This window comes from Marmota monax, unplaced genomic scaffold (genome assembly GCF_021218885.2).
Source record: "Marmota monax isolate L192 unplaced genomic scaffold, Marmota_monax_Labrador192_F-V1.1 WCK01_AAM20220418_F8-fsc00871, whole genome shotgun sequence".
NCBI lineage: Eukaryota > Metazoa > Chordata > Mammalia > Rodentia > Sciuridae > Marmota > Marmota monax.
The window spans coordinates 71,235-92,651 of record NW_026694812.1 but is presented as its reverse complement, the minus strand read 5'-3'; the positions used below and the strand labels follow the sequence as shown (position 1 = coordinate 92,651).

At 34.6% G+C, this 21,417-nt stretch overlaps 1 protein-coding gene across 1 annotated transcript in view; it reads left to right on the top strand.

The window, feature by feature from the left end:
• Positions 1 to 21,417, top strand: part of Adam18 (ADAM metallopeptidase domain 18) — a 78,891-nt gene that overhangs the window by 32,559 nt on the left and 24,915 nt on the right. The window contains exon 9 of the mRNA XM_058573112.1: positions 9,156 to 9,236. Coding sequence (XP_058429095.1) covers positions 9,156 to 9,236 — 81 coding nt within the window. The remainder of the gene's footprint in view (positions 1 to 9,155; positions 9,237 to 21,417) is intronic.

Sequence of the window (21,417 nt, the reverse complement as noted above, 5' to 3'; positions counted from 1 at the left end):
TGACTTTGGGCCTGTCTTTTCAGAAATTCTAAGCAGGCTGCTTAGAGGGGTGGTGTCAAACTAAAAAGCTGCTTTACAGCAAAGGAAACAATCAAGAATGCAAAGAGATAGCCTACAGAATGGGAGATAATCTTTCTCACCTGAACCTCAGACAGACCATTAATCTTTAGGATATATAAAGAACTAAAAAATCATAACACCAAAAAAAGGAAACAAACTAATTAGTAAATGGGCAAAGGAACTGAACTGGCTCTTCACAGAAGAAAAAATATGACAGGTTAACAAAAATATGAAAAAGTTTTCAACATCTCTAGCAATGAGAAATATGCAAAGTAAAACTACACTGAGATTCCATCTTACTCCAGTCAGAATGGCAATTCTCAAGAATACAAGTAGCAATAAATGTTGGGGAGGATGTGAGCAAAAAGGTTCACTCATGCAGTGCTAGTGGGACTCAAATTGGTGCAACTACTCTGGAAAGCAGTATGGAAATTCCTCAGAAAACTTGCAATGGAACTACCATTTGACCCAGTTAATTATCCCACTCCTTGTTATATACCCAAAGGACTTAAAATCAGCATACTACAGTGATACAGCCACATCAATGTTTATAGCAGCTCAATTCACAATAACAAAGCTATAGAACTAACTTTTGTGTGCTTCAGCAGATGGATAAAGAAAACGTAGGAGATATATATATACACACACACACACATAATACAATATTAATCAGTCTTAAAGAAGAATGAAATTATGGATTTTCTGGTAAATGGATGGAATTGGAGACTATCATGCAAAGTGAAATAAGCCAATCCCCTAAAACCAAAGGCCAAATGTTGTCTCTGACATGCTGATGCTAACACACAATAAGGAGTTCGAGGAGGGAAGAACAGAAGTTCACTGGGGGATGAAGTGAAGGGAGGGGGGTAGGAATAGGAAAGACAGTAGGATGAATCAGATATAACCTTCCTATATTCATATATGAAGACACGACTAGTGCAACTCCACATCATACACAACCTCAAGAATGGGAAGTTATACTCCATGTTCATTGATGTCTAAAAACCACCACCATCACCACCACCACAACAACAAAAACAAAACAAAACAAAAAATAAGCAGCCTGCTTAATTTTTCTGAATCTATTGTCATTTCCAATATTTTACCACTGTATGGTGCCCATTCCAAGCTTGCCACAAGTCTGCTGTTATATTGTCACTATTTCAGCATTAGAGGGCAGCTTTGACCCAAATCTGTATTTGGTGTGTTGCTCAGAATAAACCAGGGGAGTACCTAGAAAAGGTAGTACAAACCTGTGGTCAGGCACTACAGAATTCCTCTTGGCTTTGGACAGAATACCGTGAATGAACAATTCACAACTATCATAGGACACCCATACATGAGACCACCAACTTTACCAAGCTGTGCCATACATTGAGGCTACCACAACCCTGCAAGACCAGAGCAGAATGAATACCCACACTGCTAGGGGATGCTTATCATTGAGCAGAGTTTTCACTGCTGTGACTAAAGGATCTAACCAGAACAATTGTAAGGAGGAAATGTTTATTGGAGAGCTCACAGTTTAAGAGGTCTAAGTCCACAGAAGGCTGGTTCCATTTCTTGGGGCTGGAGGTGAGGCTGAACATCAATGATGGAGTGCATGGCAGAAGGAAGCAACTCACATCAAGAAGCAGGGAGAAAGACTCCACTCTCCAGATACAAATATATATACACCAAAAGCCATGCCCAAATTCCCACTCCTCCAACCACACCCTACCACCTCAGTTACGACCCAGTTAATCCCTATCAGAGGATTAATTCACTGATTAAGTTAAGACTCTTGCAACCCAATCATTTTTCCTCTGAACAATCTTGCATTGTCTCACATGTGAGCCTTCTGGAGATACCTCACATCCAAACCATAACTAATATATTAAGGCAATATCACAATTGTATGCCAACATACATGATAGCTTCCATAACATGGTCTATATTAGAGAAGGATTTACGTGTTGCTGAGAATAAAGAGTATTGATTGATGAAATAATCTATATATGTCTGTTAAGTCTAAATTAGCAATTGTATTTTTTACTTCTATATCTTTTTTATTTAGTTTTTGTTTGGAGGATCTACCCAGTAATGACAGACGAATGTTAAAGTTGCCCAGTATTATTGTGTTATGGTATATCTGATTCTTGAAATTGAGAAGAGTTTGTTTGATATACATAGATGCTCCATTATTTGGGGCATAAATATTTACAATTCCCTTAAGAAGTATGAAATTGCCTTTTTTGTCCTTCTGATTAACTTTGGATTAAAGTCCACTTTATCTGATAATGAGGATAAAAACCCCTGCTTTTTTATATGATCCATGTAAGTGATATGTTTTTTCACATCCTTCCACCTTTAGTCTGTGGATGTCTTTGCCTATGAGATAAGTCTATATTGTTGGATCTTGTTTATTAATCCAATTTGCCAGTCTGTCTTTTGATTGATGAGTTTAGGTGATTAATGTTCAAGGCTATTACTGAGATATAATTTATATTCCCAGTCATTGGGTTTATTTCTAGCCTTTAAAATTCTGTCATTATTCTGTATGTTAGGCATTTTCATTACAATAATCTTTGGTGTGTGTCTGTTGTAATTGTGTACATTTGGGGTCCTGTAAACCTCTTGTAATATATATTCAATTTCAATCTTTAGGTTTGGGAAATTGTCTGATATTATTTCATTGACAAGATTGTGCATTCCTTTGACTTGTATCTCCAAGCCTTCATTTTTCCCAGTAAATCCTAAATTTGGGCTTTTCATGCAATCCTGTAGTTCCTAGAAGCTCTGTTCATGGTTTCTTAACGTCCATCTTCTCTCCATTATCAACTTTATCTTCAAGATTATGTATTTTGTCTTCATTGTCTGAGGTTTTGTCTGCCAAGATACCTAGTCTGTTGGTGGTGCTTTCTATTGAGTTTTTAATTTGATTTATTTTTTCCTTCATTGTGAGGATTTCTGCTTGGTTTTCTTTTTCTGAATCTCTACCTCTTTATTGAAGTGACCTGTCACTTTCTCTATTTTCTCTCTGATTTCACTCCTTGTGCTATCCTTGGCTGATCAGTTTAACATGTACATCCTAAACTCCTTCTCTGTCATTTTTCCACTGTGGTATGGATGGATTCTGTTATTGGAGTATCTTCATTTGTTCTGGGCACTTTGTTTCCTTGCTTTTTGATGTTGTTTGTGTGTCCACCCATCTTACAGTATGGATCTGAGGCAGTACAGTTTCTACCACGTGGACCTATAGTGTCTGAAGTTTTCCAATACCTCACTGTTTAGGAGAGACAAGTAATAACAACCAATGTAAACAACATTACAAAATTAAACAAAATAGTTTCTACTATGACATCTACAGTGTTAATTATCACAATGAATGTAACTGGCATGATCAATTATTGCCTCCAATAAAAATAGCAATTTTGCAAAGGCATTTATAATTTCAAATGGAGAGAAGAAGAAGTAAAAAATGAAAAGAAAAGAGAGAATCAAGGAAAACAAGTCAGAAAAAAATTATAAAAAGTAAAAATTTTTTCAAAAAATTAAAAATAAAAGAATATAAAACAAAACTAAAATATACCAATCGAACATCCTAGTTCACAAAAAACTAACCCATGAAAAATAACTGGGTTCAAAAATGTTAGAAATGAGAAAAAAAAACAAATATGAATATGTATAAATGCCCAAGTACCATTAAGGTCACAATTAAACAGAGTAAAGAAAAGAAGAAGAGAAAAAAAATCTCAATGAAAAGTTAAAGAATTATTTCCATTGGAATTCAAAAGATTCACAGCTTCTCTTCTCAGCAGGTTTAAGGGGGCGGTCATCTGGAGCATGATGCTCCACACTCTGGATTGCTGTGGTGAGAGAGGTAATCCACTAGGCAGAATTCCTGGAGGCAAGGTTTAGGCTTAGGTGGGCTCCAGGCTTTTCCCTGGAGGCCAGTTGGTCTAGAGATTTTAAATCAGCACATCTCCAGGGCCCAGTACTTGCCACTCCACACTGGAAGATTGTACTCCAGGAATCTCCCCTGGGTTCCATTCCTGTGGTGGAGCAATTCTGAGTTCCCTACATTACCTGTGGACCCCATGTTTCCTCGTTTTGGGTGTCAAACTCAGGTTTGCCAGGAATTGACTTCATCAATTGCTGACCCTGCACAGTGCCTGCAGAATGGTTCCTTCCTTTGCCCTCCACACACCACCAGGACACGTGGCGCCCCCCCCCACACACACACACCATTTATTGTGCAGTGTGTATTTCAGGTTTGCTGGGATGCTCCATACCCAGACATGTCTCTGGACTCCCCCCAAAAGTGGATTCCTTTAATTCCCTTATCCCTCCACTATGCTCATGAAGAGACCACTCCGGCTAGTGTTTCAGCTGCAGTGGCTGTGCCACTGGGGATTTCTTCCTTATCAATTGATATGATCATATGATTATCCTTGTTTCAAACTACAATTCTGTTTAATCCAAGTTGCCAAATTAAAAAAAAAAAAGTATGGAAGATTTTTGATGCTGCTTGGGACTTTGATGTACTAGACCACAAGAAAACAATAGTTTGTGGAGATAGTAGTAAATTGTCCCCTCATTCTACATATAACTTATGTTGATAGACATTAGGATACACAAGTGATAAAATATACATGTAGAAATTAGGAAAACTGTTTGAAACAAAGATTTTGATGATAACTACCTGGGATATGTACATAAGATTGCTCAGCACCCTGGTTATTTCAAGATTCATTAATGATTGGGTTTCATTCTTAGCAGAATGAAAACCATTATATTTGTCAAAGTATGAATACATTATTATAGGCGTATGATATTTGGTATGTATAGAATTTTTTTTCCTTAGTTCATTTGGGCTTCTGTGGAAATATTTAGATGGAATAATTTATCTTTTAATTTGTTCTTTTTAGATATACATGCAAATAGAGTGTATTTTGATACATCATACATACAGACATGGAATATAACTTATTCTAATTAGGATCCCAGTCTTGTGGTTATACATGATGTGGAGTTTCACTTGTAGTATATTCACATATGAACATAGGAAAATTATTTCCAATTCATTTTATTGTATTTCTTATTCCCATCCTGCCTCACTTCTCTTCATTCCCCTTTGTTTAATCCAATGAACTTTTATTCTTCTTTCACTCCCTCTCTTATTATGTGTTAACATCCACATATCAGAGAGAACATTTGGCCTTTGGTTTTGGGAAACTGGCTTACTTAACTTAGCATGATAGTCTCCAGTTCCATCTGATTACCAGCAAATGCCATAATTTTATTCTTTATGGCTGAGACATGAAGAACAATGGAACAGAATAGAAGACACAAAGACAAACCCACATATATAAAGTTATCTCATATAAGACAAAGACACTGTAAACACGCATTGGAAAAGAAAGTGTCCTCCATAACTAATGGTGCTGGGAAAACTAGAAATCCATATGTAGTATAATGAAATTTAACCTCTTTCATCCTGCACAAAACTCAACTCAAAGTAGATCAAGAACATATGCATTGAATCAGAGACCCTGCACCTACTAGAATAAAATCTAGGCCCAACTTTCCATCATGTTGGCTTAGGAACTGACTTTTCCAACAATACTCCTAAAGCTCAAGAATTAAAATCAAGAATCAATACATGGGATAGTATCAAACTAAAAAGCTTCTTCACAGTAAAGGAAACAATCAAGAATGTGAAGAGAGAGCCTACATAATGGGAGAAAATCTTTACCAAAATCTTTACCACATGCACCTCAGATAGAGCATAGATCTCCAGGATATATAAAGAACTCAAAAAATACCAAAAGTACAAATAACCCAATCAATAAATGGGCAAAGAAACTGAACAGGCACTTCACAGAAGAAGAAATATGAATAGTCAAAAAATATATAAAAGATATTCAACATCTCTAGCAATTAGAGAAATGAAGATTAAAACTACACTGACATTCCATCTCACTCCAGTCAGAATGGAAATTATCAAGAATACAAGTAACAATAAATGTTGGCAAGGTTGTAGGGATAAAGGTTCACTAGTAAATTTCTGGTGGGACTGTGAATTGGGACAACCACTTTGGAAAGCAGTTTGGAGAGTCCTCAGAAAACTCCGAATGGATCCACCATTTGACCCAGTTATTCCATTCCTTGGTATATACCCCATATATACTACAGTGATGCAACCACATCAGTGTTAATAGGCCCCCATCTCTTAATACTACTCTATTGAGGATTAAGTCCCCAAATATAAATTTTGTGAGGATGCAAACACTCAGACAATAACTTTATATCATATTCATGTTCTTCTCACATGCTAAGTACAATTATTGCATCTAAATAATCCCCAAAACCTTGACTTGTTCCAACATTAACTCAAAAGCCTAAAGTCCAAAGTTTCATCTTATCTAAATATTATCTAGTTCAGATATGGGTGAGACTCAAGAAACAATTTATCCTGAGGCCTATTTCTCTCCAGCTGTGAACCTAAAAAATCCAACCATTTATGTGCTTCTAAATATATATTGGTGAGACAGGCATACAATGTACATACTTAAGAAGTCAGGAAAGCTATGTTATACTCTCAACTCTGCTTAGATACTTCTTTTGCCAAGTATCCCATTTCCTTACACAGAAATTTCACCATCCACAGAGCACTAGGACACGAATACAATTTAGTGATGTAGTTTGCCTCTTTAAGAGGATCATCTTTCTCTCAGTTTATAATACCTTCTTCCATTTGACACATTATCAGGATGATTATTATTATTCATATCTCTATCAATATTCTGATCATAACCATTTAGAAATCCGAGAAAATTGAAACCATTCTTTAGGGTTTTCTTCTTCTTTTGAACCTTCGCCTGAATTACCCTTAATGCATTAATAGGAATGTACGCTTTTTTCAGGCATGAACTTCCAAACCCTTCTATCCTTCTCCCATTACCCAGTTTCAAAGTTAATTCTATTTATTTAGGTGTTTGACATAGTAACATCTCATTTAGCAATATCAAATTTTGTCTTAGTTCATTAGGAATGATATTAAAATAATCTTAAACTGTTATTTTTAAATAACAGACATGCATTGCTCATGATCTGGAGACTGAGAAGTTTAAGATCAAGGCAGGAGCAGATTCAGTGTTGGGTGAGAACTTGCTCTCTGCCTTAGTGATGGCACCTTCCTGTATCCTCACATGTTGGATATAGTGAACAAGCTCCTTCTAGCCTCTTATGAGGACACTCATTCCATTCAAAAGGCGCTCATTCTGCTCTCATGACCTAATCAGCTAATAAGAACCACCTTTCAACCCGATCTCACTGGGGATTAATTTTCAACATGGAAATTTGAGGGTCTGCAAACACTCAAACCACAGCACATTGATATCTCCTTTAACCTATTTATATTTCTAAAATATCTGTAGATTATTTTCTCCTTTGTTGTGAAACAATTGCAATTTCTCACATAAAAATAATAACACTGATTATTTATAAAGAAATGTTTTTAGACCCTGAGATTTTTAAAATATATTCTTTGTCCCTATTAAATGCATAGGATACAGAAATTAATGCAATTAGGGGATCCTTTTTAAAACTATTACCCAATACTTTTCATATATTACAAGATTTAAAATATTGTACCATGACTTTTCTTAGCACACAGCATATTGAGCACACAGATAGAAGGATAGTACATTAAAGGGCAGGAAAAAATTTCGGTCATCATAGGACTCAGAAAATGTTGATAGTTTTTAAAATTTTGGATTTCCATTTTTCATGTGTTATCTAACTAATCTTTCTGAGTGGATTGTAGGAATCCAGGATATTAATGGATTAATTGATATTAACCAAATATGTTCTATTGCAATATGTACACACATTTTAAGATAAGGTTAATTTAACTTTCATGTGACTATGTGGTCTTTCATGCCCATATATTTCATATTTTTGTGCTACTAAAAATCTAACAAAATTGTTATGGGTTTTATCCAGAATTTTCTCCAAAGCCTTGTGTGTTGACATTTTTTTTCTTGATGTGGTGGTGTTCAAAAGTGGGGCTCTTGGGAAATAATTGGAATATGACCTCAGTGAATTAATCCATTGATGGATTACTAATTGAATGGCATGATCGGGTGGTGGTAAAACTAGGAATTGGGCCTGGTTTGAAGAAGTAGATCACTACAGGTATGATCTGGAAGGGTATGTCTTGTCTCCTGACCCTTCCTACTTCTTTTGCTTCTGTACTCTCTTCCTCCACTGCCTTCCTGGCTACCATGAGGTGAGCATCTTTTCCCTGCCCTGCCCCTGCCATGATATTCTGTCTCACCACAGGCCCAGAATAAATGGAATAGGCTTGACCTTGTGGAAATTGTGAGCCAAGATAAATACTTCCTCCTTCAGGTGTGTTTCTCAGGTATTGTTTCCCAGCAACAGAAAGCTAACTAATATACTACTTATAAGTTAACCTGCATTTCATATTGTGAATTACTCAATCACACTTTATGCTGATATTTTCCAAAAATAACCCTACAAAACTAGTTAAATTAGAAAAAGGTAAGTGAGGCAAAAATAATCACATACCCAGATGACTAATTATTAATGGCTTACTTGAATGACATGATAAATCATTATCTAACTAATTATGCACAATGGAATGTTAACATATCATATATGAATACTCAAGTATAAATCCATATCATGTACAACCACAAAAATAGGAAGTTATACTCCATGCAGGTGTGAAATATCAAAATACATTCTACTGTCATGTATAACTAAAAAGAACAAATAATTTTTTTTTAATTTTAACAATAAAAATACCACTGATATAAAATTCAGATTAATCCTAGCTATAGATATCAAAATGAATGACTATATATAATATTTACATAAACCATGTGAAGGCAAGCCACTCAGATTTTTTTTCTTGAAATTATGACTGCTGAGATTATTATATTGCATATGAGAATTTTTGTACCAGAATCAGAATAATAGCATGAATAGAAAATTTTCAACGTGTGCATCTCTTAAGCATGTGACAAAATAATTTTTTTTGTTTTACATGAAACTGAGAATGATTATTTTATGTTTTATTTTAGTATTGTGTAAATAAAACCTGCAGAGAAACCCATTTAATGAGATATAACTGTAATGCCACTAAAAAATGCAAAGGGAATGGGGTAAGTAACTTTTTCTTCAGTAATTCTAAATTTCATTATTATCATGAGTAATTCAAAGTAAATAATTATCCTGTTTGAGGAGATTGAGGGTCTATGTTACTTTAAAACTAACTTTGTCTTTAAAACTGACCAAGATTATTATGAAGAAAATTGAGTTAATTTAACATTTTTAATTGGATTGTACTAGATGTTTATTAAATTTGTTATAAGCATTCACAACTTGTGAAAAGCATTTATTCTTTTGTATACACAATAAATTAATATTTAACTTATGTTATGAACATTTTTTCTCCCTCACATGCTTAATAATGAAAATGTATGGCTCTAAAATATTTTACAAAAATAATAAAAACATTAATATGCTAAGTATTTTTTATATTATACCTATGAAGAGGGTTCCAATAGAAAACTTAGCCTCATTTGAAAAAAATAAATGTTTTTTTCTCAATTGTTCACCTATTTTAATCTATTAAGATAAGTTTGTTGTACTTTTACATCACATATATTTTACAATTTATAATTTTGGGATTTTTGTTAGTTTTCTAAAAGAAGATATGATCCAGTCAATGATATATGGATGGACTAAAATTAATAAATTATATTAGCATTCAACTTTGTAATTTTTAAATTGTTTTGATGCTGAAGAAATAAAATGCTGCCACATTGTCATTAATCTGTTATGAACTGTCAACAAGGAAATAACCATGTTCTGGTTTTCAGTTTCAGTAACAATGTTTTCCATGATTGGTTGCATCATTTTGTCCAATTTTCTGTTTTAATCATTCAATCTTAATATTTTTATAAAATCTCAAATCAATGTTATCATTGTGAAGTTTGATACTTTGCTTTAATCAGATATGAAATGTTTTCTTAAAAGAGTACTACAACTGTTATTTATCTAGGCATTCTGGATGTTTTCATTTTGATGAAATATGTAATATGAAATAGGACATTCATTAAGAAAGTCTGTAAGTTAGAACTTTTATATTAATTTTTGTTTATACTTTTCTGTGAATGCTATATTCCACAGTAGAAATATTTAAAAATAAAACTCTTCAAAAATAATTAATCAACTAAAAAGTAACTGAATTTAGGAAAAGCTCTGTTTATACCCCAATGCCAGATTTCGATGGACTGCTCTATTGTTTTCATTTTCATATCAGTTTTATTAGTACATAAGTGTTCAGAAATAGTGCACATTATTGGCCTTCAAGTATGTATAATGACTTGTATCCATGATGGAATATCATACAGCACAGTTTCACTACCCTACAAATGCCCTATGCCACATGTTATGTTTTCCCACTATCCCTCCAAACTTCAGTTATATTTTTACTATCTCTTAGCAACATTTACCTAAAATTCTTTCATACCTTTCCATGACTTTGTAGCTGACTTTCTTTATTGCTGAATATATTTTACATTTCAATTATAAAATATTGACAATTATAGTCTTATTCTTGTTTCATTAATGGTATACGTTTTTCTTGACTAATCTCCCTAAAATTTATCATTTCATTAATCTGAAAATTAGTAATCCAGGCATCAATATTAGAAAGTTAGGAAGAGAACAGAGTACTAAATTCAAAGTTTTAGTATGCAAATGAATATAAGTGGTGAATATACTTATGTTGTCCTCATAGTGAAAGAAATGATTTTACCACTTCACATTTTAGTTTAATATTTACAGAAGATTGGTTAAATGTTTTTCATATTAAAGAAAATAATTCTTATATTTCAATTCACTCGTTTTTTATATAAATCAATGCTGAATTTTGTCTGAGTTTTAAAAATATCTGTTGCTCTTAACATATAAATTCTCTTTTTTAATCTATTAATGCATGTTTTAGTCAGCTTTTAGCTGATGTAACTGAAAGACCTGACAATAACAATTTTAGAGTAGGAAAAGTTTATTTGGAGGCTCTCAGTTTCAGAGGTCTCAGTCCATAGACAGCTAGCTCCATCCCTGGGACACAAGGTGAGGCAGAACAGTATGGTGGAATGGCATAGCAGAGGGAAGCAGCTCAGAATGATGATCAGAAAGCAGAGAGACTCCACTTACCAGATACAAAATATATACCCTAAAGGCATGACCCTAGGATGCACCTCTTCCAGTCACACCCTACCCACATTCAGTTAATCCCATGAGGGGATTATTTCACTTATTGGGTTAAGCTTTCATAATCCAATCATTTCTCTTCCAACCTTTCTTGCATTGCCTCACACATAACCATGACATTTTGCTCCTGCCCCACCAAAGCTGATGATCTCACAATGTAAAATACATTTAGTCCATTTCCAAGAGTCCCCATAGGCTAAATAGTTCCAAAATTTCCCAAAAGACACATGTAAGACTCAAAGCTCACATTGTGAGCTCCTGTAAAAATAAAAAGCAATTTACAAGTATCCAATATATAAAAGTACAGAGTAAATATTGCCATTCAGAGAAATAGGGGGATAGGAAAAAGGGAGGGGACCAAAGCGAGACAGAAATTCAACTGGGCAAAGAAGTTCTTCAGATCTGTGTCCAGCACCTGGAGCACATGGTATCATGATATTTTCATCAAAGGGCTTTTTTAGCTCTGTCCCTGTATCTTTGTTGATTGTAGCCCACATGGCTTCTCTTTTGGCTTGTCTCTGCTCAATTCCCATAGTGTTCTTCAACAGATGTTCCACTGTACTAGAGTTTCTTAATCTTGGGGCTCCCCAATCCCATTTAGGTTTCCTCCTCATTTCTCCATGCATTGCCCTCTCTGGGGCTACACACAGGGACTCCAAACTTTGTGCACATTGTCTGGCCTCCAAGGCCTTCCTTTGAAATCTTAGTGGAAGCCTCTAAGACCTGCTAACTCCAGCATCCTGTAATCCTGCAGAATCAACACCATGTGGTTGTTGTTGAGGTCTGCCATCATTTTGAGCAGTAGGCAAGCCTCTAGGGATCACAGCTGCTGCATCCTGGGCAGCTGAGCATAGGGAAAAAAAAAATCCTAGGCTACCCAGTGCAAGCAAGTCTCCCCATTGGTCTCTTCTCAAAGGAATTTTTACTTTTACTCCCTTGAACCTGAGATGGGTGTGATCTTGCCAATTCCTGAGATGCCCTTAAGCTATCTTTCATATCTCCAGCAAAATATTTAGCATTTCTTTAGTGGCAGTAATGTCTTTAACAACTGCAACTTCCTTGGCCTCAGTTTTACTCCCACTTTTCAAGTCTAATTTTTAAAAATCTTTCTGCTGTGCTTTCTATTCCTGATTATTACAATAAATTTGGCTAAAAGCTACCAGCAATAATCATTCCACTGCCTGAATACTATGCTGCCTAGAAATTTCTTCCACTAGATTAAGAAGTCCATCACTTTTAAAATTAGCTTCACAGAAAATCTCAGGACACAGGCAAAATGCATTAGCCAGAGCATAACACAAATGGCCTCTAACCCAATTTCCAATAGACTCCTCCTTCTCTGAAACTTCTTAAGCCCTGTCTTTATTGTCCATAGTCCGATTGGCATTCTGGTCTTCTGAGCTTCTGCCAAAACTGCTCATTAAGTGCCACTTACAACAATCTAAGACTTTTCCAGCTTGTATCAATAAACTTGCCAAAATTCCTCCAACAAATTCCAAAGAATTCCAAAAGCTTGTAAACCACATGGTCAGGTTAGTCACAGCAAGGATCCCACTCTCAGTACCAATTTCTGTTTTAATCAGCTTTTTAATTGCTGTTACAAAAGAACCTGCCGAGAACAATTTTAAAGGAGAAAAAGCTTGGGCCTAACAGTTTCAGAAGTTTCAGTCTATAGACAGCTGAATCTTCCATCTTTGGTTATCACTCAGTTAATCCCCTGAGGGGATTAATCAACTGAATGGGTTAAGGATCTCATAATCCAATCATTTCTTGTCTAAACCTTCTTGATTTGTCTCACACATGAGTTTTGGGGTGACATCTCACATCAACCATAACAATGCATGGATAAATTAACTGGGCTTTTAGTTAGATATCATCTTTCAATTCCCAGAATTAAACCAATCATGATCTTTTCAATTTTTGAATATTTTGTTTGGTACAACTGTTAAAATTGTATGAATGCTATTTATCATAAGTTTAATATGTTGTACTTAATGTCTTTGTTTAACATGTTCTACTTAATACCAATATCAAGGTTATGCTATCTTGCTGGTGCTTCTTATATATTTTCTATAGTAGCTTTCAAAACTTGTAGACATTTTAAGGACAGTTTATGGTTTGGAGAAAAGGTGCCATGTAAGGACAAATGCTATATGTCCCCTTTTCTCTCCCTGACCCCGTTTTTGCTATCATTTATATCTTTGTGTCTTGCCTTAATATGGATTAGTTGATATAACTCATATGTCATCTTTATACAGGATTATTATCTAGGTTCCATAGTTTGTATTAAGATTAATGCTTTTTTAGTACATATTATGGGTATTCAAATATATATGACATGTATTCATCATGATGATGTCATACAGAATAGTTTCACTGTCCTTAAAATATACTATATGACATACTACACATTTCCTATAGCCCTTCAAATTCCAATGATCTTTTTACTATCACTTAGCAATATTTATCTAAGATTATCCACATTTTTTAGTGGCTTCATAGTGGATTTCCTTTTGTCACTGAATAGTATTCCATTATACAAACGTATCACAGTTGGTTCATTTCTCCATGAAAAGACAAATTTGTTTCTTCTAATTTTAGACAACTATTAATAAAGCTGCTATAATCACTTAGGTGCAGGTTTTTGTGTGGATGTAAATTTTCAAATCAGTTTGGTAAACAAAAAGAAGCACAATTACTGGTTTGTATGGCAACTTGTTTGGTTTTATAAGAATTGCCAAACTATCTTTTAAAGTGGCTCTACCTCATTTCTATAAAATATGAATGGGAGTTCCTATTGATAGATATCTTCACCAACAATTGATGTGCTGGATTTTAACTGTTCTAATTACTGCTTAGGACTAACTGGTTTTCATTTTAATTTGTCATTCCCTAATGATATAATTTTGATCATTATTTCATAAGCTTTTTTACCATCTACCTATCTTCTTGATGAAGTATCTGTTCTATTCTTTGGCCCTTTAAAAAAAAGGAATTTTGTCATTTTTGAGTATTAGTTCTTTGTATATTTTGGCTCAGTCCTTTATTAGATATGTCATCTTATAAATATTTTCTTTCAGTCTGTGACTTTTGTTTCCTTGAATACCATTCACAGAACAGAGAGTCAGTTTTAATGAAGCCCATCTATTTGTATTTTATAGAATAATAAGTTTGGCATTATGTCTGAAAGCCCCCATCATCAAAGCCAATGTCACTAGATTTTTTTCCTACATTGTCTTCTAGGAGTTTAATGACTTTTCATTTTACTTTTAAGTCTATGATCCATTTTAGAGTTGCATTATGGAAACCATAATAATTTATATTGTGCTTGTGGCTATCTAGAACTATTTGTCAGAAAATCATGGAAAAGAAAATTACATTTACTTCTTTATCAAAGAATATATTTGATTTCTATTTGAACATATTTATTTGGATCTAATATTAGATTCTCTCCTGTTATATGTATTTATTTATTTTTATTCTACTGCTAATGCTACACTTTTTGTGATTAATGTAGCTTTATATTAAATCTTGATGTTGGGTCAGCAAAGCGGTCCATCTTTGTTCTTCAACATTGTGTTGGCTAATCTGTCTTTTGTCTTTACATGAAAACTTTAGTTTGAAAAATCAGTTTGCAAATATCCAAATTAAATCAACTGGGATTTTGATTGGGATTTTGTTGAATGTATAGATCAAATAAGAAAGAGTAGATATCTTCGTAATATAGAGTCTTTTTTCCATTGGAACATCCCTACATTTATGTAGACCTTTCAGATTGTTTAATCAGATTGTTATGGCTTTCTAACATAGATCATGAAGATAAGTTACCCAATTTATAAATAAGAATGCCATTTTGTTCCAGGACAAATTGTATTATATTTTTAATTTTAAATTCCAATTGCTTTTTGCTCTATATAGATAAGCATTTGACTTTTGTACATTAATATCATGTTATGTAAACTTGTCATAATCACTTGATAGTACTGGGATACTTTCCCTGACTTTTTTTTAGGTTGTTCACACAAATAATCATGATATTTAAGAACAAATACATTTTATTTATTTCTTCCCAATTTTTAAGTGTTTCATTTCCTTTTCTTGTCTTGTTGCATTTCCTAGTACTTATAGTGCAGTGCTGTAAAGGAGCAGTGAAGAGGGATATATTTGCATGGCTTCCAATATTACCTAGAAAGCTTCTGATTTTTTTACTATTGTGATGTTAAGTGGAGGGATTTTTTGTAGATGTTCTTTCTCAATTTGAGGAATTTTCTCTCTATTCCTCATTTATTTGTTGAGAGAAGGCAGAAAGTATATTTAATCTTGCCATATATGAAAAAATCAAGTTTTGGAAACAAAACCCCCATCTAAAGTCTTTGAAATTAGAATAGCAATTAATTCCCTTTTAGAAATTTCTAATTCATTGAATGTGGCATACATGGGCTTCTAGGATGTTGGAGGCATAATATTACTTCAGTATATCTCAGTTAGTTAGTTATGATTTTCTGTTTGAAAATTAGCTGAACTGCATACTTATTATATGCTCAAATTATTGTCTTATTATTTAATAGCATAGTTTCATAAAAGTTTTCATTTATAACATCAGAAAAACAAGAGGAGTAAATTATTATTGCATCTGACACTAGAAACAACTATAAAACAAATAATTTTAAAATATTGAAAATGTATATGAAATGGCAGAATTGTTGGAAAACTTAAGAAAATAATCTTAAGAGAGAAACTTAAGAAAATAATCACAAATAATTTGTGATTATTGAAAAAAACTGTAATAATTTGCCTTATTACAATAAAGTAGATACAAATGGCTACCACAACAAATTATGCCAAACATATGAGAAGAAATGATGCCAACTTATGAAAATTATCTATTACAGATTTCCAATTGCTAGTCTAGCATGTGAGCAACTTGGAAGTCAAACATTGCCATCCTTATAATAAGAAAAAAAGCCAAATAAACTAAAAACCAGTAATCTTTTTAGATCCATCAGAGAATAGTCACAATGCCAACAGTGCCCTCAAAATTGTAAATTCATAAATACAGATACAGAAGTTCAGAACAAATCCACAGACAGAAAACTCCACAGGAATCCATGCTGGAGTAGCAAAATCTAAAATATAGTTAATGAATTGCTGGGGACTAGTGTAGACAAGTTTAAGAGTGAAAAATCACACAGGGGCCCAGGGATTCCTACACTTTCATGAGTTTTACCACCTGGGGACCAATCAGATTCTGAGAGTGAAGATTAGACAACACAACCCCTCTTCCCCCACCATGATTCCAGCATGGGGAGGAAAAAGTAGTTATACTGAAATATACTCCAAGAATTGTGTTTTATGAATGAACTGACACTGAAAGTAAAATATTTCATCAGCACCTAAATGACTAGAGTTTAATGGATCCTAACTTGAATGAAAGGCAATACCTAATTTCAGAATTCTCCAGCTTAAAAAGGAAGGAAAATATTCATTTAACTAAAATCCACTCCAGCATTGCACTTGGGGTAACAGAAATGCTCACATTGAACGTTTTTAAGGACTAGGGTTGTGGCTCAGTGGCACTTGCCTGGCATGTATGAGGCACTGGGTTCAATTCTCAGCACAACATATAAATAAATAAAATAAAGGTCTACCAACAACAACAAAAATATATTTTTTTAAAAAAGAACTTTTTTAAGACTCCTGCATAGGGTAAGAGGAATTTCTAATTCCTGATCCCACTAGCTTTCCTATGGCATGAATTGCAGTTTGGCTGCAAAATATGTCCACATGTCAGATCATAGGGACATAAGCTCATTAACAACCAGATACCTAAGGTTAAACTACAGAATACTTGTTTCTCCATATTTTTTAACCACAACAAAATAAATCTGTAAAGTAGAATACAACTAAAGGATAAAACTGCATGCCTTAGACCTTGTTTAAAAAATTTCTAAGGCAACTCAAAGGTAATGGAGGAAACAAAAAAGAACAAGAGAGGAAATTATAGCTGCTGACACCTATGTCAATACAAGACAGTAAACAATCCATAAATTGTAACACAAACTATTTGATCCAGTTTGTTTTACTTATAATACATATATATATATATATATATATATATATATATATACACACACACACACACATATATGATGCATCATATATATCCATATATCATCTACACACACACACATATATATATATATATATATATATATATATATATATATATATATATATAAAATATACAACTTTCAATAATAAATTACAAGGAATGTTAAAAGATGAAAAACACAACTTTAAGAGAAATAACAAGGTATAACAAGGACCAGAACTCAACTGGCTGAAAGATCAGAATTATCAGACTGGGTTTTTAAAACAAATATGACCCAATATGTAGGGGGAAAGTGGAGAAAGCATGCAAGAACAGATGGATAATGTAAGAAAAGAGATAGAAAATCTAAGAAATAATTAAAAGAAAATACTAGAAAAAAGAAGAAAAAACTAACTTAAATGAAGAATGCCCTGGGTGGGTTCATCAATAAACTGAACATTGTTGAGGAAGTGATTGATGAGCTTGAGGAAATGTCAATAGAAATTTCCAAAACTAAAATGTAAAAAGGGAAAAAAACAACTAAACAGGAAAAAAAATCTAAGGATTGTGAGACAATTTCAAAAGATGTTGTTATGATTTAGACATGATTGTGTTCCCAAAAACTTCATGTGTAAGACAATGTAAGAAAGTTTAGTGATGAAATTATTGGGTTATGAAATTCTTAACCTAATCAGTGCATTAATCCCCTGACAGAGATTAACTGGATGGAAGCTCTAGGCAGGTATGTGACTGGAAGAGGTGTGAGTCATTAGGAGCATGCCACTGGGGTATATATTTTGTCCATGGTAAGAGGAGGCTCTCTCTCTGCTTCTTGATTCCCATGTCCTAAGCTGCTTTCCTCTTCCACACTCTTTCATCATGATGTTCTGCCTTACCTTTAGCCCAGAGCAATAGAACTAAGAGTTCTGAAACTGTGAGCCCCCAAATGAACTTTCCCTCCTCTAAAATGTTGTTGACACAGTTTCTTGTCACAGCAGTGAGAAGTGGGAAGTGGGGCCATTGCTGTGACTAACCTGACCATGTGGTTTAAAAGCCTTTGGATCTGGTTTGTGAAGGAAGGAATTTTGAGAAGCTTAGAGGTAAAAACTGGAAAAGCTTCAGATTGCATAAGCAGAGCTTAAAGAGCAATTATGGTGGGAGTTTAAAAGACCAGAATGCTGATAGGACTATGGACAGTAAAGACTGGGTTCAAGAGGTGTCAGAGGGGAAAAAAGACTCCACTGAAAATTGGACTAGAGACCATTCATATGGTGTTCTGGCTAAGAAGTTGTCTGCACTTTGCCCATATCCTGAGACTTTTCCTGAGGCTGAATTAAAGGTGATGAACTTCTTAATTTAGAAGAAGAAATTTCCAGACAGCATAGCATTTAGGCAATGGCATGGATATTACTGGTGGCTTTTAGCCAAGTATACTATGACAATCAGGAGCAGAAAGTAGAGCAGGGAGATTTGAAAAACTTGGAGTTTTCCCAGAAATTGCAAGTAAAACTGGGGCTAAGGAAGTTGTGGTTGTTAAATGGATTATAGTCACTAAAGAAACACTGAATACTTAAGAACAATAGGAAAGATGTCTTGAGGGAAACTCAGGAATTGGCATGACCACACCCATCTTAAGCTCAAAGGTATAAATGTAAAAATTCTTTTTGAGAAGTGATCAATGGAAACTGAGACTTCTTAAACCATGAACCTCCAAATCAACTTTTCTTCCTCCTCCTCCTCCTCCTCCAGAGAGAGAGAGAGAGAGAGAGAGAGAGAGAAAGACAATGGTGCACCCTGCTTGCACAGGGGTCCTAGGAATTTATTTCACTATATTTAGTCACCTAGGCACTCAGAGCCTACTGAAGCCATATTCCCTAGAGACTTGCTTACTTTTCAAGATGGTGGCAGACTTTAGTATCAACCATGTGGGGCTGGTTCTTCAGAATTACAAGATGCTGAATTCAGAGGTCATGGAGGCTTACACAGATTTCCAAGGAAAGCCCAGGACTTAGGAAAAGTGCAGTAAGTTTGGGCAGCCCCTGAGAAGGCAATGCATGAAGAAGTGAAAAGGAAGCTGAAGCTACAGTGGAGATTCCCAAGCTTAAGAGAACTAGTGGAAAGTCTGCTGAGGTCAGCTTCAGGAAGGAATCAAGAAGAAATAAGACAAGAGAGAAGCCATTTGGGCTACAATTAGCAAATCCATAAAGGGGAATCTACACAAGTCCTTTGGTGAGAACATCATGATGTCATGTGCCCCAGATGCTGGATTGGCAGTTACAGGACTTGTTTGCCTAGCTGGATTTCTGTCTTGCTTTGGTCCCATCCCTTGTTTCTATGCTCCTGTTTCTCCCTTGAAGAATGTAAATGTTTACTCTTTGCCTTTATATATTGGATATATGTAACTTGCTTTTGATTTTTACATGGGCTCACACTGAGTGTTTGCTCTGAGTCTCAGAGGGGACTTTGGAGTTGGACTTTTGGCATTTATGGAGCTATTAAGACTATGTGGACTCCTAGAAATGGACTAAATGTATTTTGCATAGTGAAATTGGCATGAGCATTTGGGGGCCAGGGGTACAATGTTATGGTTTACATATGAACAATAGGAAAGATGTCTTGAGGGAAAGTGTCCCTCACAAACTCATGAGAGACACAGTACAAGAGAGTTTAGAGGTGAAATTATTGGGTTATGAGAATATTGACCTAATCAGTTCATAATCCTCTGATAGGGATTAACTGGATGGTAACTATAGGCAAATAGAGTATGGTTGGAGGAGATAGGTCAATTGGGGCATGCCTTTTGGGTATATATATTTTGTCCCTGGTCTTCAGAGTCAGTCCTTCCTTCCTTCCTTCCTTCCTTCCTTCCTCCCTCCCTCCCTCCCTCTCTCTCTCTCCCCTCCCACCCCAACTCTCTCTGTCTCTCTCTGATGTGATGTCCTGAGCTGCTTTCCGCCTCCACACTCTTCTGCCATAATGTTCTGCCTCACCTCTAGCCCAGAGCAATGGAGTTGACCATCTCTGAACTGAGACCTCTGAAACTGTGAGCCCCCAAATGAACGTTTCCTCCTCTAAAATTGTTTGGGTCAGGTCTTTTGGTCATAGCAGCCAAAAAAAAAAAAAAAAAAAAAGCTAATCAAAACAGATATGAAAGTGTAACACACATATAATGGGATATATCAGGTTGTCCCTTCTCCTCCTCAAAACCCAAACAAAACAAAAACAAAATTTAAAATCAGAACAAATGGGAATTGGCTATCTGATTATGAAGGCCAAAAAGTTCAGTCTGTCATTTTCCAACTAGTGAACAACAACAACAAAAAAAACATAGGTAGTGTAAAGCAACCTTAGTTCAAAAGCCCTCGAACAAGGAGTTTTGATTCTAAAATATCTAAGCAAAGGGGTTCCAGAAAGAGATTTCACATTTTCCCCATCTTTTGCTCTGTTAATATACTTAACTCATTAGATAATGCATACCTACAATGGTGAGGACGGATCTTCTTACTCAGTCTGGAATGTAAGGATATCACATATTTCAGGAGGTCACTATTTTACACTCAGTCTGTTATCTCTTGTTAGTAGCAGAATTGAATTGAACTTTTATGTCATCGCATTGATTTCTGCTAAGAAGATGAGGGGAAACAACTCCACACACTTGGAGTACAGAAATATTCTTTAACCAGAAGAGGAAACATGGTATTCCATGTGCAGTTAATTATTCAAAGATAGAGGCAAATTTATCCATACTTGGCATACTACTGTCACTATTATTCTTGCTCAGCTTTAAAATCACATTTTTCAAATTGCTACCAAGCTTGGGAACAGCTATCAAATTACTTTTTCCTTTAGACATTATTTCCCTCACATATCTCAAATGCATAACATAGCATCTGGGTTAATTCATTCTCTTCCATTGGTATACCATTTCAATTTAACAACTATAAATATTTTAGTAATAGAAATGTCACTGC